This window comes from Branchiostoma lanceolatum, chromosome 11, assembly GCF_035083965.1.
Source record: "Branchiostoma lanceolatum isolate klBraLanc5 chromosome 11, klBraLanc5.hap2, whole genome shotgun sequence".
NCBI classification, from domain to species: Eukaryota; Metazoa; Chordata; class Leptocardii; order Amphioxiformes; family Branchiostomatidae; genus Branchiostoma; species Branchiostoma lanceolatum.
In genome coordinates, this window is record NC_089732.1 from 4,075,875 (window position 1) to 4,089,793 (window position 13,919).

At 45.8% G+C, this 13,919-nt stretch overlaps 2 protein-coding genes across 2 annotated transcripts; both read right to left on the reverse strand.

Annotated features, from left to right (window-relative positions):
- Nucleotides 1–64: 64 nt before the first annotated feature.
- On the reverse strand, nt 65–8,091 carry LOC136445298 (uncharacterized). The gene is made up of 14 exons (XM_066443221.1): nt 7,936–8,091; nt 7,175–7,466; nt 6,590–6,768; nt 6,060–6,219; nt 5,610–5,680; nt 5,410–5,452; nt 5,134–5,165; nt 4,948–5,007; nt 4,444–4,563; nt 3,994–4,191; nt 3,500–3,609; nt 3,119–3,275; nt 2,628–2,770; nt 65–2,079 (listed from the first exon to the last, which is right to left on the reverse strand). Exons 1-14 carry the CDS (start codon nt 8,086–8,088, stop codon nt 489–491), a joined length of 3,309 nt encoding a protein of 1,102 aa, XP_066299318.1. The 5' UTR covers nt 8,089–8,091; the 3' UTR covers nt 65–488.
- A 246-nt stretch (nt 8,092–8,337) lies between these two features.
- Nucleotides 8,338–12,945, reverse strand: LOC136445136 (uncharacterized). Its single transcript, XM_066442997.1, has 10 exons — nt 12,752–12,945; nt 12,426–12,532; nt 11,885–12,007; nt 11,220–11,512; nt 10,836–10,929; nt 10,319–10,432; nt 9,612–9,756; nt 9,088–9,245; nt 8,722–8,814; nt 8,338–8,523 (listed from the first exon to the last, which is right to left on the reverse strand). The coding sequence occupies exons 4-10, from the start codon at nt 11,495–11,497 to the stop codon at nt 8,338–8,340; spliced, it is 1,068 nt and encodes a 355-aa protein (XP_066299094.1). The 5' UTR covers nt 11,498–11,512; nt 11,885–12,007; nt 12,426–12,532; nt 12,752–12,945.
- Nucleotides 12,946–13,919: the final 974 nt, after the last annotated feature.

The following is a 13,919-nucleotide window of genomic DNA, read 5'->3' on the forward strand; positions in this document are numbered from 1 at the left end:
TGTCACTTGCCCGATTGATGAGAAATGCCCTGAATATCCCCATGTGCAAATATTGAAGCTAGGCCATTTTCATTTCATTTATTTATTTACACAGGGAAATGATCTTTAGTAGAAACGGATCATACCCAAATGACCTTTAGGCCAATTAGATAGTACATGTACATGTACATTATTGGTCAAATCAGTCCTCGCTAGAAGTCCAAAGCTGTGAACCCATTTGTGTAAACTTGAGACAGATAATCCTGAAATAACATGACAAGTAAGTACAATGTACAAACATAACATTCAGCAATCAGGAAATCCCAGATCGTCAGATATTTTGACCATTACCGGCTTAGCAAAGCTTAGTAAGGTCGCCACTAAACCGTGACGCCCAAACTGAGTGCTCAGGCCAGGAACTGACCCCTTGCTCCCCTCCGTTATGTTCCTCCATGTTGTACGGTCCCGAGACCTGTGTCTGCTGAATCCAATTTGAATCTACAGTTTGTTTAAAGTCTGGTGTCAAACTCTTGGTCTGAGTTCTCGTCATCAGTGTTGTCGTCTCTATAGTCACTGCAGACCGAGGATGTGCTCTCCCGGTTGCTCGCCTCAGCTTCTGAAGTATAGCGAAACATGTACACTCCATCGCCTCGTGCCCCCTTAGTACTGTCACCCCGATCCCTACTCTTTTCACGGTCATACTTTTTCTTGAAGCTACTTTTGATCTTTTTCCAAACGCCCTTCGACCCTTTCATAGACGACTTTGGCGATGTCACCGGAAGACTTTCTCGACTGCTTCCGAGGTACGACGAAGCCTGCGACGACAGCGACGTGTCGGAGTCCACCCTATACCTCAGCGCGGGGCGTAGGGCGATGGACGGTGGGTTGCTGTTTGACACTTGATTCCATCCGGTGTATTCCCAACTCTGTCTGTAGTATTGGGTGCTGTAGATGTCATCCATACTCAGGGGACGTGGTATGGGGGTGAGGGGCACTGCATCGTGGCTCTTGCGTCGCACGCGGACGTCGGCGTATGGTGGGTCGTCTTGGGCGCTATCCACTTCTGCAGAGCCGTTCAAGACCACTCGTGGTGGGACCGGGGGAGGTGACATGTCCTCCCGTGACGTCATCTCAGCTGATGAGTCGCGTCCGTAAGGGCTTGCTGCCATTCTGGACGGACGTGGTGGCACGGGAGGCCGCGCTGAACGCTCGGACCGGTTCTCGTCGTCTGTGTGGTGGATTGGTGGTGCGCTATGCGCACTACTGCTTAATGTAGTGTGACGTAACTTCGTGTAATATTCTGCGTCATCATTTGCTTCGCCGTCATCATCAGAGTCTTCTCCCGCCACACCCGCTGGAGTATCAGGTCTATCCACTCTCGGGCTGTCCTGCATCTCATGGGTCCTGCTTGGTACGTTGTGTCCGTAAGATGGGTTTAGGAAAAACGATGTGCGAACAACTCTGATTTCTGATTTCTCCTCTGCTTCGTCGTCAAGAACATCACTAGTCTCGCTTGCACCGTCGTCAAAAGCATCGCTTGCGGTCAGTTGTGCACATTGCAGTTTGTAATTCAGCTCGGCAACTAGAGGCGCCCTGCTGAGCGAATTGTTATACACGACTTCTTGGCCTCGGGAGCTCTTTTCAGAGCTTGCGACTGATTGGTTTGATTCCAAGCCCAACGTTGTGCACTCTATTTCATTGAGATTCTCTAGATCTGTTGGAGTGCACGTGGGGCTCCCCGACCGTTGGCTACCGTCAGACAGCCGCGTGCTGTTGGTTCCCGCCGTTGAACGCGACTCCGCCGACTGCCAAGTCCCGGATGTTACGTCACTGCTGACGGTGTCGACCGTTTGGTTGCTAACCTCTGACGTCATGGTGAAGAATGTGTCGACGCTGCTTTGCGACACGTTGTCGGCGGCGTTCCAACCCACAATGCAGTGCCTCAACGTGTAGTCGGCATCGCTTTGTAGTAGACCCTGGCGGAAGTAGTGGAGGTCCTGGTGGTTGAGAGCTGCATTCAGACTCTCTTCGTTTCCACCAGGAGCATGTTGCTTGTAGGTGCCGTTATCGCCGATGTCCAACAGCGGCGAAGTGGATGGACTGAAATGAATTGTAAACACATTGGATTTCAAAGTATGCATTGGCTTTGGTGTTTTACCAAACCCATACTTCTCTGTGGTGTTATATCAAACTCACATTTGGCTGTAACATGCATTCTCTCAAACCACGTTTGTTGCAGATTAACTGTGTGACTACCTGACGCAGTGATTGAGGTATCATCATGATCACTTGTTCTAAAGCATTGTTGGCAAACGATTGTCACGGTATCTTAGTGTTTTAGAAGTTTGCTATTACAGTTGAGAGGGAACCACGATCTAGTTACTTGTGTCAAATACGCTAGTGTGTAGTGAAGAGCCAAAATATGCCGGAATATATGTATGTATAGCTCAACGACGCCCGACCTAGTGAACTTCTACATCAAGCACCAGTAATGTATGCATGATATCATTATCATGGCTGTTTCTACGGTATGACTCATGATCAACAGTACTAATTAAATGCTAGTGATGGCGATGTTGGTTTCTTTCGTTTACCCTAATGTATTTGCAGAGGCGATCGCGAAGAAAATACTGTGAAACGTCACCCACCTGTTGAAGCAGGCCACGATCTTGTCGAAGCCCGGCCGGCGGCTCCGCTCGTCCAGCCAGCACAGCTTCATGAGGCGGTACAGCCAGTCGGGACAGTCGCACGGCTGCAGGGGCCTCTGTCTGCGCTGCAGGTACGGCAGGACCTGGGCAGGGATCGAACAATAATTCGTCTTTATTTGGATAGGCAAGATGGTCAAAGGTCTCAGATTTTTTTAGAACCAGAATCATGCATATTCGATCTGACGTAATTCGAACCGAACGCGCGTTCCATTTGTGTGAGAACATGTCTCCATCCTAATCCGTGCATGCAACATAAACTCTTGCTGTATGGCCCTGGGACTCCCAAGGCCAGCGCAAGGGCCGCTAGAAACGCCATTCAATCGGAAAATAAATATAAACGTATGTGTGCTAGAACTTCATATTTGCTCTTTATTAGAATTATACTAGCCATGTAAGCAAAGCTCTTGAAATTAACTGCAACACACATATACCTCTGACGCTTTCATGTAAGGGTAAGGAGCCAGCATTCTGTTCCCGCTGGCTTTGTCGGCGTTGTAGGCGTGGAACACCTCCCAGCACAGCTGTCCGAACGTGAAGACGTCACTGCCCTGTGAGTAGATCCCGCTCTCTATCACCTCCATAGGGGACCTGCCGGACAATACAGCCAAACATACATGAATAAATTACAGCCGACTTTACGTGAATGCAATCACAGCCTTATACGACTGTAACACATTACAGATTGAGTCAATATGCAGTTACTACGTCGATAAAGGTGAAATGCTTGTGCGCTTGGATGGATGTTAGGGTTTTATCAATACCGTGATACTTTGTTTGATAAGAGAGCTGTACACAGTTGTTTATGTACATACCATCTCAGGGCGTCTTGAGGCATAGGCTTGGTCACCACACTTTCGGACAGCTTGGTGTCGTACAGGCGGAGCCGGAGGCGGCTGGCGCGGCCCCACCTACCAACCTTTACCTATGAGAGGTAGAAACGTCCGAGTTAATCAAATTGCAAACTAGAACGGTTAAGCTAGGGGCTTAGGAGGCAGCATCAACCAGACACCCTATCTCGGTTATCACGATTGCTAAGCTGGTCTAAACGCCTCGATAGTCTCACCTGCGGATCAGACACAAGAGGTAGGTCATGAACTTCATGAGACAAGTTGCATTTGCACATCGCTGAAGATTGTTGAGGTGTCATTCGGACTATCTGCCCAAGCGTCCATCCTATCCCCTCGTAGTTATTCTTTCTGGACCATGTGATTCATACCGGTACCGTTTATCCGGTTACCTTGATGCCATTAATCCTTCACCAACGCAAACGACGAACCTGTTTCTATGGGGATTTCGTCGTACTTACATGTTGTCCATTCCAGATAACGTACATGGCCCGAAGATCACAGTGGAGGATGCCTTCCCCCTTGACGAGACTACCGTGCGCGAAGGCCATGGCGTCCGCCACTTGCCTCAGGCACCGGACCATATCGTCAACGGACAGTCTCTTTTCCGTCGCTGCTGCCAAAAGGCTCAGCTGGCGCCCAAAAAACACTTGCGACATCTGTAAACCGATAATAAAGATTCTTGTTATTTAGACAAGCTATATCCATTTACAGCCTTTTAATTCAAGACTTAAACTGAGATTTCAACAGCTCCTGATCAAGGTTTGACAACCATGTAAAGCAAACTTTGAGTGGCAAGGCAGTTAGACATGGCAGATTTCACCCATACTGCACAGTGTAGGTCAGAAGCAGCGTGGCCACCCACCCACCGGTGCACCCACACACCCAAAGAACCACACACACACACACACCTGTTTGACGTGGTCACCATTTACTATGATGTCGATGACCCGTCTGATGTTCACATGATCAAGCCTCAGCAGCATCTCTCTCCTCCTCCTGTCAACCGCCGTCTCCAGTAGGAACTCCTCCTGTGGTAGAATAGAAGAATAATTGATGCTTTATTGCTTGTTGAAGTAGCCACCAAATTTGTATCGTAACTTATTCATTTTACCAGTATAGACGGGGATGAAGAATGCTTTTAAACGACAAAAGAAATGGTAACCTTTCTGTGAAGAAAAAATGGATTTATCCCTATGGCCATCTTGTTACCATATGCGGCCGCCGGAGATGGATAGAATAGTGTACCATACCTAGTTCTATAACTGAAAACTTGTTTGTAAATCTGAGTTTGTTTACACACAAACATGGGGTCATATACACCGTCACCAAGTTATACATTAGTTTGTATTACATTCGCCTAAGGTGAATGAGATCCTACATGTTGTAACTACTTAATATTTAATGTTACATACCCCCTGGTCATTGGGCTGGTCGTAGGCAAGTATCTCACTTGCAGAGCAAGGAAATTTCCCCTGTAAAATAAGAAAGGCAAATAGTTGTTACACTCATTGATCATGAACGTAACCAGATAATATATTAGACTATGTGGATATCAATTCAAAAATAAAATTTTAAGATGCTAGCGAATAGAAACGTACCTTTTCGACCTTGTAGTCAGTCATGGGGACTTCTGAAATTTAAAAGACGTATTTGTCAAACTGTCAACTAGTCCCTTCATGCAGTTCAGCTGTCCAAGCTATATGTGTGAAAAAGCGCTGACACCTCAAACTTTGCTGGAAGCTCTACATTTGCTTCTAGATGAACAAAAAATGTCCATAACGTCGTTTAAAGCAGCATGTCTTATTTCTTCTGAGTTCTCTTATTGTTTCTGCTGCTTTAAAGGGCGGAAGACGTATAAAAGGAAAACGATTTACCTGGTTCAATGCTGATCTGCTTTTCCAAATTCCTTGGTATCCCCTGATATGAAATATAAACAATCAAAACATCGTTATTTGAAGTGACTTGCTGACGTTTTGGTACTTTTATTTATGACATACCACAACGTTCTTGCACAATGTACATTTGTCGAGTTTCATGTTATCTGTCGTTGACAATGAATTGATATAACTCGTACCCTTTCAGGTCGTGTTGACTGGTTGGGAGACAGACGGGGAGGGGGGTGGATGTCATCTATATGTTCCACACCTGCAAGAGCAATAATGACACCGTTCATTAGGTAGGTAGATCATAGGACACTGGAGCTATAGAGTTTTCTTCTTTGCGTGGAGGAAAATCAAACTAGTAGTATGCTAAGCTTGAAATCTGTTGCATCTCGAAAATTTGATGTTACTATCACATGCATCTTTAGAATTTTGGTTTTGTAGAACCTGGGGATCTACGTTTCCAGATTCTTCTTCATCGTCATAAAATAAACACAAACGAGATATGGAATTAATCTTTTGCGTTTTCATTTGAACGTCTTTCAGCTGCTACAACGTTTGGACTTGCCCTAGCCTCACCATATATGCATACCCAACTGACAGATGTTACATAGTATTAGATATAAGTATAGCACTGAACTGACCCGGTAGGGGGCACTCCTTGATGTAACACCTCAGCTTCCTCTCCAGCTGCATCAGGGCGATCCTCTCGGCCGGGTCGGCGAGGAAGCAGGGCAGCATGGCCGTCTGGAACAGCTTCCGCGGCACGCAGGACGGCTGGCGGGGACGCAGTCCGAACACAACCTGCGTACGGACAACAAAGAAAAAATATAACACCATACAGAATAAATGCAAGTATAGCATCATACTTCTTGCATCTATTCTGTATTCAAAGCTAAGGGGACGGATAGAATCTAGTCGATGTGGACAGGTGGTCACTATAGACAGGGATCTCGATGCGTGTGTCAATAGGAAAAAGTATCTCATGATCAGGGACTAGAAATCAAAACTCGTCCAGCTAATCAGAAACGGTAGCGTTCTACTTTTGTAAAAGGTTCTGCACAATAAACATGTTTCGTCTGTCAGTACTGCAGTCTTCATCAAATTCAAATAACCAGTCACTGAGGTCACGTCACATGACGTACACGTGACGTCAACAGTCGTTTCTACTTACCTGCTGTACGATGTCGTCTGCGGCCATGCCCCACATCTCGGTGAAAGGGCGACACCCGTGCGTCAGCACCTCGTACATGGCGCACCCAAGCATCCACACGTCACTCTTGTCCGAAAACTGGCACCCGACCATCGACTCAGGGGCGGTCCACAGCTTAGCGACGGGGTCGTCGGAGGACCCTTTGGAGGAAGATAGAAATAACTGTTACAGACAAATGTAGGTTTTGATAATAAGATATGTATTTAGTGTAGTTTGTCCAAGGACTGATACCAAACCTACTCTCCATGCATAGTTTGGCAGAGAAGATTATCGCCTTCTTATCATAGTCGGCACTCTCCACCAACAGGAGAGTGCCGACAGAAAACGGGGCATAAAAGGTCACAATCTTCTCCACCAACCTCAGCTTGGAGAGTACACAACCATCCAAAGCTTGGCTATTATTAGGAATCGACTGGAATTCAAAATCCAACAATGTGGAGATGATATTCACAGCATCTCCCCCTCCCTCTCCCTATTTGCATATAGTTCTTTTTTATCAAAATGCATGCATGACAGATATTCAAAATCTATAGATAGAAAATTCACCTTGGAAAACAAGTTGCAGACAGTCGGGGCACTCGTAGGTCTCTTCCTCTATCGTTGGTGCTTTGGCAGCCATGTTGAAATTACCCAGCTTGCACCGGTACCTCCCATTCTTTTTGTACACCAGGAAGTTCCTGGCTATGACGTCACGGTGGACGATGTCGTGGTGGTGACAGAAGCGGAGAGCGGCCACCATGTCCAGCAGGAGGGTCATGAGGTCCCGCAGGTACAGCAGGGAGGACCCGGTGTGCTGGTGGTCCGTACGCTTCCGGAGCAGGAAGTCCAAAAGATTCCCCTAAACAAGGATACCAGAGATGTCAAGATGGACTGGTTTCTGCAAGGGTTGATGGACTTTTGATAATGTCATCGGAAAAGAAACTTAGAATTGCCAATATGCAATGCGTTTAGGTAGCGGTAAAATGCATTTTACTAGACGATTCGTCACTTCCTACTCAAATATGGGATCTCTACTCTTAAGAGCATTTGATTCTAAAGATGTAGAATTAGTAGATGAATAAAATCATGATACTTATTAACACATGTAAAGAGATGGAAAGGTATGGTAAAACGTACATAAAGGCGTTTGGGATCATGATTAGCATGCAATAGCAAGAAACACAATATCTAATTATGCTATTCGAAGCTCTTTTGTTTTATATTTATGTGGAATTGTATTATGTTTTATTACATATATACTTGACTTAACATGCTATGTTATTGGAAAATAAAGGCTAAAAATCTGAAACACAAGATTGTAAGCCCACCTCCTCCATGAACTCGGTGATGTGGAAGACAGGCTGAGGCCGGAGCTGGTACGCCAGAAGCTGGAGGATGTTTGGATTGCCGCTCAGTTCTCCTAACATGCGCACGTTGTTCCTCACGGTCCGCGCACCTTCCGACATGTCCCCATCCCCCATCAGGTCTTGCATGGAATTCAGTTTGTACACCTGGGAAATAATCATCATTTAACTGAAGCGGGGGACGGTAAGACATGTCCCCATCCCCCATCAGGTCTTGCATGGAATTCAGTTTGTACACCTGGGAAATAATCATCATTTAACTGAAGCGGGGGACGGTAAGACTTAAAGGCACCTTTTACGTACAACCGTAGTCTCGTATACGCGCACGTGTTAAGTCACGTGTCTGTAGTTGGACATGTTGTTCACTCAGCTGCAATGTTGTGACAAGAGATCAATCTCCAAACCAACGCCAACACATACCTTAACAGCAACGTTGCCGTGCGTCGTGGTCCCCTTCCAGACCACGTGACCCTCCAGGTCTTGACACGGTGTCGGCTGGTGGGTGACAATGCGCAGGCCCAGCATTTTGTACTGGTCGCTGATGTGTTTAGCCTGATGAAGAAGTCGGACATCATTAGACTTTATGTTTATTCTATTCAACATTCTGTCTGTCTGTCTGTATGTGTCTGTCTGTCTGCCCCCTTTCTCTTTCTATCTCTCTCTCTCTCTCTCCCTCTCTTGCACCTATGAAAGCAAGTAGACGACAATTTGAAAAAAAAAACTGACAAAAAAGTGAAAGAGCGGAACTACCTCAATCGGAACTAAGTCCTCCCACTCAATATCGTCCGCACGTCCTCCTTGGCGCATCGCTAGACGGCGAGCCATCGTCTCACGGACTGTCGGCTGGAAGAAAATATTACAGTACTTCAGTTAGATGGTCAAGAGAGATAGTATAAATGCAAAGTCATCATGGGAGAGTGATTCTCTATTATAAGTAGATTCCTCCGACTAGAAAGAAATGTTTCTTCAGTACCTGAGCATTATCTTAAACCATTGGGGCGAATGGATTTCTGACACCAAGAGCCACAACGACTCCTACTTCGTTCATTTGAACATACATTTGAATGTTTGCCCGCTTTAGATAAATGTAAAAGCTCCGCTCATAAGTTCCCATACCTGTGGATGATGTAACAGCAGTTTACAGATGACCTCCACAGCCAGGCGCGCACTGCCCTGGTGGAACTGCTGCTCGTACCACAGCTCGGCTAACCCCAGCCGCGTCTTTCTCTTTCCGTTCGTGGGAGGGGGAGGGCGAAGCGCAATGCAGCATAGATCTGATGTAAGATGATGTTGAAGTTAATTCTAATCTCCATGGCTGCATAATAACTTTTGATCTTAAACATTCTGGCCATGTATAACGTCATGTTCAGTGAGTCCGTTACATTGTGATGATATTCATATGATAGACATTCAAAATATTGCTTGCCATGTTTGAACAAATAAGGTTCAGATTGGTTCATGAAAAGACGATTTGGGTGGCCTTGTTTTTTTTTACAATGAACTCAAAAAACATTTCATTTAATACAATAACATGCTAGTCTTCTATTGGATAAATAGCTGCCCTATTGCTCTGACCTAATGCCACAATGCAAAAGATAAACTATATATCCACGTCACGATGATGCGGGACTGTCCTTTACCTGGCCTCTTGGTAGTCTGGAGTATCTTGACGAACATCTCGGTGATCAGGATGAAGAGCCTGTCCGCCCTGGACCCACCGTACGTCTGCGTGAGTTTGTACACCACTCGCTGGAAGATTTCCAGGGCAGTCTCTGAATCATACGCCTGTGGGAGAGAGAGAGTAGTGAATGTTACAACCTATAGCGCAATGTGCACCATGGATCATAGAGAATTCCTGCAAAATTTAGCCTCCTTCGCAGACTTCTGGAGCGGTGGCATTTATCTTTTGGGGAGCACTGATTTGGGCGGGCCAATTCCTTTTCCCGGCATAGAAAACCCTAGCCCATGTTGAAAATTGCAAATCAGCGCTCCCCCACAAAACGCCACCGCTCCAAAAGTCTGCGAAAGAGGCTGGTATAAATACCTGACTACTGAAAGATCTGCTGATGTTTTAACTTCAGATGTCCGCAGCCATTGAGAGTCGAAAGTTGCTGATGCTGACATACTAAGATTCATACAAATGTTGGATCCGCTTTATGCGCTTTTGCGGCAATTTTCTAAGCCGTCTATGGTCGGATGTACAGGACAAGAGACATCTTATTAGTAAACATTGCACCTAAGAAATCCTGCTTTGGTATGTAGCTATAGGATTCAGGGTCTAACGCATGCACTATACTGCGACAGAATGTTAGATTCGTGTTTTGGCACAGGATGAAGACAGACTTGCCATGTCAGCCAGATGTGACAGCACGATGTGCTGGTCGTACTCATCGGCTCTGCAGATGTCTTTGACGAGCTGCTTCGTCGTTGTCGGTCCGTTTATTCTGCTCGCCTCTCGCGCCTGCAATTGAACATCATATCAGATCCTCGTGAGAAAAGCAAGAGGTGTACACATTATAGCCATGCCTCCAAGTACCAGAATTATCAGGATTGAAGCGTTCAAACACTCGTTTTCCCTATAACCATCGTAGAGTGGAACTCATTGCCACCAAGTATAGTAGTGGCGTCCTCACTTGCAGTTAGATGTGCAAAGGTTAGGTGTGGCAGGTCGTTCAGTGTAATATAACCAGATGCTGCTGCGCGGCGCGCCTGTAGCATCTGGTGTGTTACGCCGAAGGGTGGTTATACCGGCCGTATACTACGTACAGATACAGATATATATAAAAAAACAAAGCTGTTTATATCTGTCCATTATCGTGAACCTTGGATAAAACGTTTTGGTTACATATGACATGTTTACTTACCTGCATCACTAGGTCTTTGAACTTTCCGATCAACTTTCCAGCGATCCGCTTGGAAGCTTCGTTGATGGTGTGGATGTAGAAATCAGCAAGGCATCTGAAGAAGAAGAGAAACAATTAACAACAGGTGTGTGTTGACACCAACCAATCCACAGAATCAAGCGGTACCACCCCTGAACAGAGACAGAAGCTGTCTGCCACCTTAGCGAGACTACATCAGTCATTGATTAAGTCAATCGTTTGCATCACGTAAGATTGCCAGTGGAGTCATTCTTCAATGTGGGTAAGTCCAATAATTGTTACAGTTTGAAATTCAATTTTCACTAATTGATAAGCGCTTGAAACTGATGAATCTTTTTTCATTCAATGTATTGGACACGTTCTTACCGGAAGCTTAGATCCGTCGCTTCGAAGGTTTCAAACTTGCGCTTGATGACGGCTTGAGTCTTCTTCAGTTCCTCGGCAGAGAGCTCCAGACCGATGTCGCCGTTGACGTAGGAGACGTGGAGGCAGATGAGCAGGATGCAGCACACGTGCATGCGCAGAAGGGCGGTGCCGCGGGTCCACTGTCTCAGGGCTTCCCTATTGGACAGGACGTACAGCACCTCCCTAGTGACGTCACTCAGGCCGCCAGACTCGGCGTAGTCCGTGCCTTGATGAAACATGTTCTGATGAATGACCTGCAGCAATATGAGAAGAAAATGTTGTCAGCAGGGCCTGATAAAGCCATAAACTTTACGTTTCACCAACCAAAATTAAGAAACCTATGCCGTAGGCTATGCATTTTTAGATTTATATCTTTTTTCCATACGCCGCATGGACAAGCACATATGTGTTAGGGTAGAGATTACCATCTGGAAGAATCTACGATTCTACCGGCCGGTAGAGATCTAGATCACAGACTGAGCTTCTATCGAAGGAGACTCTGGTCGGGATACCTATCGACAGGAACTCCTATAGCGGATCTCTACCGGTAAAATCGTCGATTCTGCCTTATTTCTTACCTGACACATGCTTAACTGAGCTATAGAACATGTGTATAGCAAACTCACAGTCAGAAGCGCCTCCAAGGCCTGCTCCTCCACTCTGGGCAGCCCGCAGCAGCTGAGTTTGGCCAGGGTGATGCAGCTGCCCCGGTGGGTCTGCTGCTGGGGGAGGATGGCCAGCAACAAAACCTGTCGATGAAAAAAAGGGAAAATTTTTCTTCACGTTGTTTTCTTCCTACATCTTGCTGTGCTAACTGTTGTTGTACAGGTATTAGAAATGACGATTTACAGTAAAAACTGTACCAGAGTCATTACAGTAAAGCTGTACTAGTGACAACCTCTACATAAGGACTACCTGGTCAATGTGACCACTTTTTGCATGCTAGTACCTTAGATAATTTTCCCATTGACACAGGCATTAAGAAGTTTTCATAGACCGGATTCTTTCCGTCTCCTGGGTGGTCTTCTTGGGCAGTTTTGACTGTAGTTTAAGATGGTAAGTACGAAAGTTGTAGAGTAGACAGTACGTCTATACCGAGGGATGGAGCCTGTTATGTTATTAAATCATACCAATCGAAGTTAGATTTAGTGAAGAAGTCATTCTTGCCTTTTCCACGTCATCTCTCAGCGGCGGAGTGATCTTCTGTACCCGCTGGATGTAACTGTCCGGGTCGTGACAGAACGCCTTCAGGGACCACCCGGACCACTCAAACTCTGGACGGAGAAAAAACAGACAAATAGTGTTTCAACGCATTTGTTGGGAATGGAAGGGAGGGTGGGGTTTTGTGTGGTGGTTTAAGGTTAAGTACAGGGCTAAGGTAAAGTAGGGTAAGGTGACTTAAGATGAATCTTACCATCAGTCTCAAAGGACATTGTAGAAAAAAATTGGTACATACATGTATCTTCCGCATTAAAAGACAAAAATTCGCCCACCTTTGCATGCTGTCAGCAATGCTTTTTCGGGCACCACTAAGTCGGTGTGGATCTGTGGGCCCACGGCGTCAAAGCTCCTGTGCGTGGCGTGCACGAAGTTAGACCCTGGTATTTCCTGGTCTTCTTCTTCGAAGTCGTTGTTGACGAAGACGTCGTCGTAAGTGTCATCAGCATTGTCGTCAGCGTGCGACGGTACGTGCACGTGCTGCTGGGGTTGGGGGGCTGAGACTGAAAGGAGAAATGTACAGTTGGCCGTTAAGTAAGCAACACAGCAGGTTAAGTTTGTGAACTCTAGATCTATAAAACATTTGGGCCGTATTACGACCGTTTTTCTCTTGATTACTGCGTGATTTTTAGACTTTGGCCGATGCTTGCAGGTCATCAGGCGCGCCTTTCAGTTTGATAGGGTAGGTTTTCAGGCGAAAAATCTGAAGTTTATTGGATTGTATTGTATTGTATTGTATTGTATTGTATTAAAACAGATATCAGCAAGCAAGCAAGCAAGTAGATGTAAGGCGTAGGGCTAGGCGTAACATTCATATGCAAGAGGCACAAATGTCGTGCTCTGCTCAGAGACCATTTCGATGTCCTATGCCTGTCATCATTATATACTGATGCTAGAAGCAAGACAGCGCAAAATACTTACATGGAGGCCCTAGCGTGCGTAACAGGCGTGGGTACGCTTCCCTGTACGCAGCGTCCGTGGTGAAATCTAGAAACCCGAACGGCTTCAGTTTCGGAGACAGGGAGCAGCCCTCGAGCTCCTCCGTCTTGACGAAGATGGCCGAGCCTTCTCTGATGATGCTGCGGTCGTGGATGCTGTTGACTACGTACCTGTGGGATTGGAATTGAACTTTCTAAAATCCTTTTTATTTTGCCACGAAGGCGTCGTCGCAACATCACACAACAAAAACAGTAACAGCTAAATCCAATTAAAAACATTCAAGTCAATCTAATGACTTCGATGAACGCAAATCAACGACTGATCTTTCCTTTGTATTAATCAAAATCAATTTGAACTCAATCTACATTATTTTACAAATCGATATTGTTATAGAAACGATGAATGATTAGCAAAACAAGTGTCACAGCAGAATCATCCGAACACAATGCACAAAAAGAGATAGCAAAACATCGTTAGACTCTAAACTACACCATTCATGTTGAA

Bases quoted from the DNA above. Each gene is read 5' to 3' on its own strand.
- LOC136445298 (XM_066443221.1), bottom strand. From the start codon at position 8,088: ATGGGGGATGGGGACATGTCGGAAGGTGCGCGGACCGTGAGGAACAAC. The intron at 4,564-4,947 runs GTATGTAACATT...ATTCTACCACAG, and splicing joins ACCAGCCCAATGACCAGGGG to GAGGAGTTCCTACTGGAGAC. The intron at 3,276-3,499 runs GTATGTACATAA...ATTGTCCGGCAG, and splicing joins CCTCAAGACGCCCTGAGATG to GTCCCCTATGGAGGTGATAG.
- LOC136445136 (XM_066442997.1), bottom strand. From the start codon at position 11,497: ATGTTTCATCAAGGCACGGACTACGCCGAGTCTGGCGGCCTGAGTGAC. The intron at 10,433-10,835 runs GTAAGTAAACAT...GTTCAATTGCAG, and splicing joins TCAAAGACCTAGTGATGCAG to GCGCGAGAGGCGAGCAGAAT. The intron at 8,524-8,721 runs GTAGTTCCGCTC...CTTCTTCATCAG, and splicing joins AGGACTTAGTTCCGATTGAG to GCTAAACACATCAGCGACCA.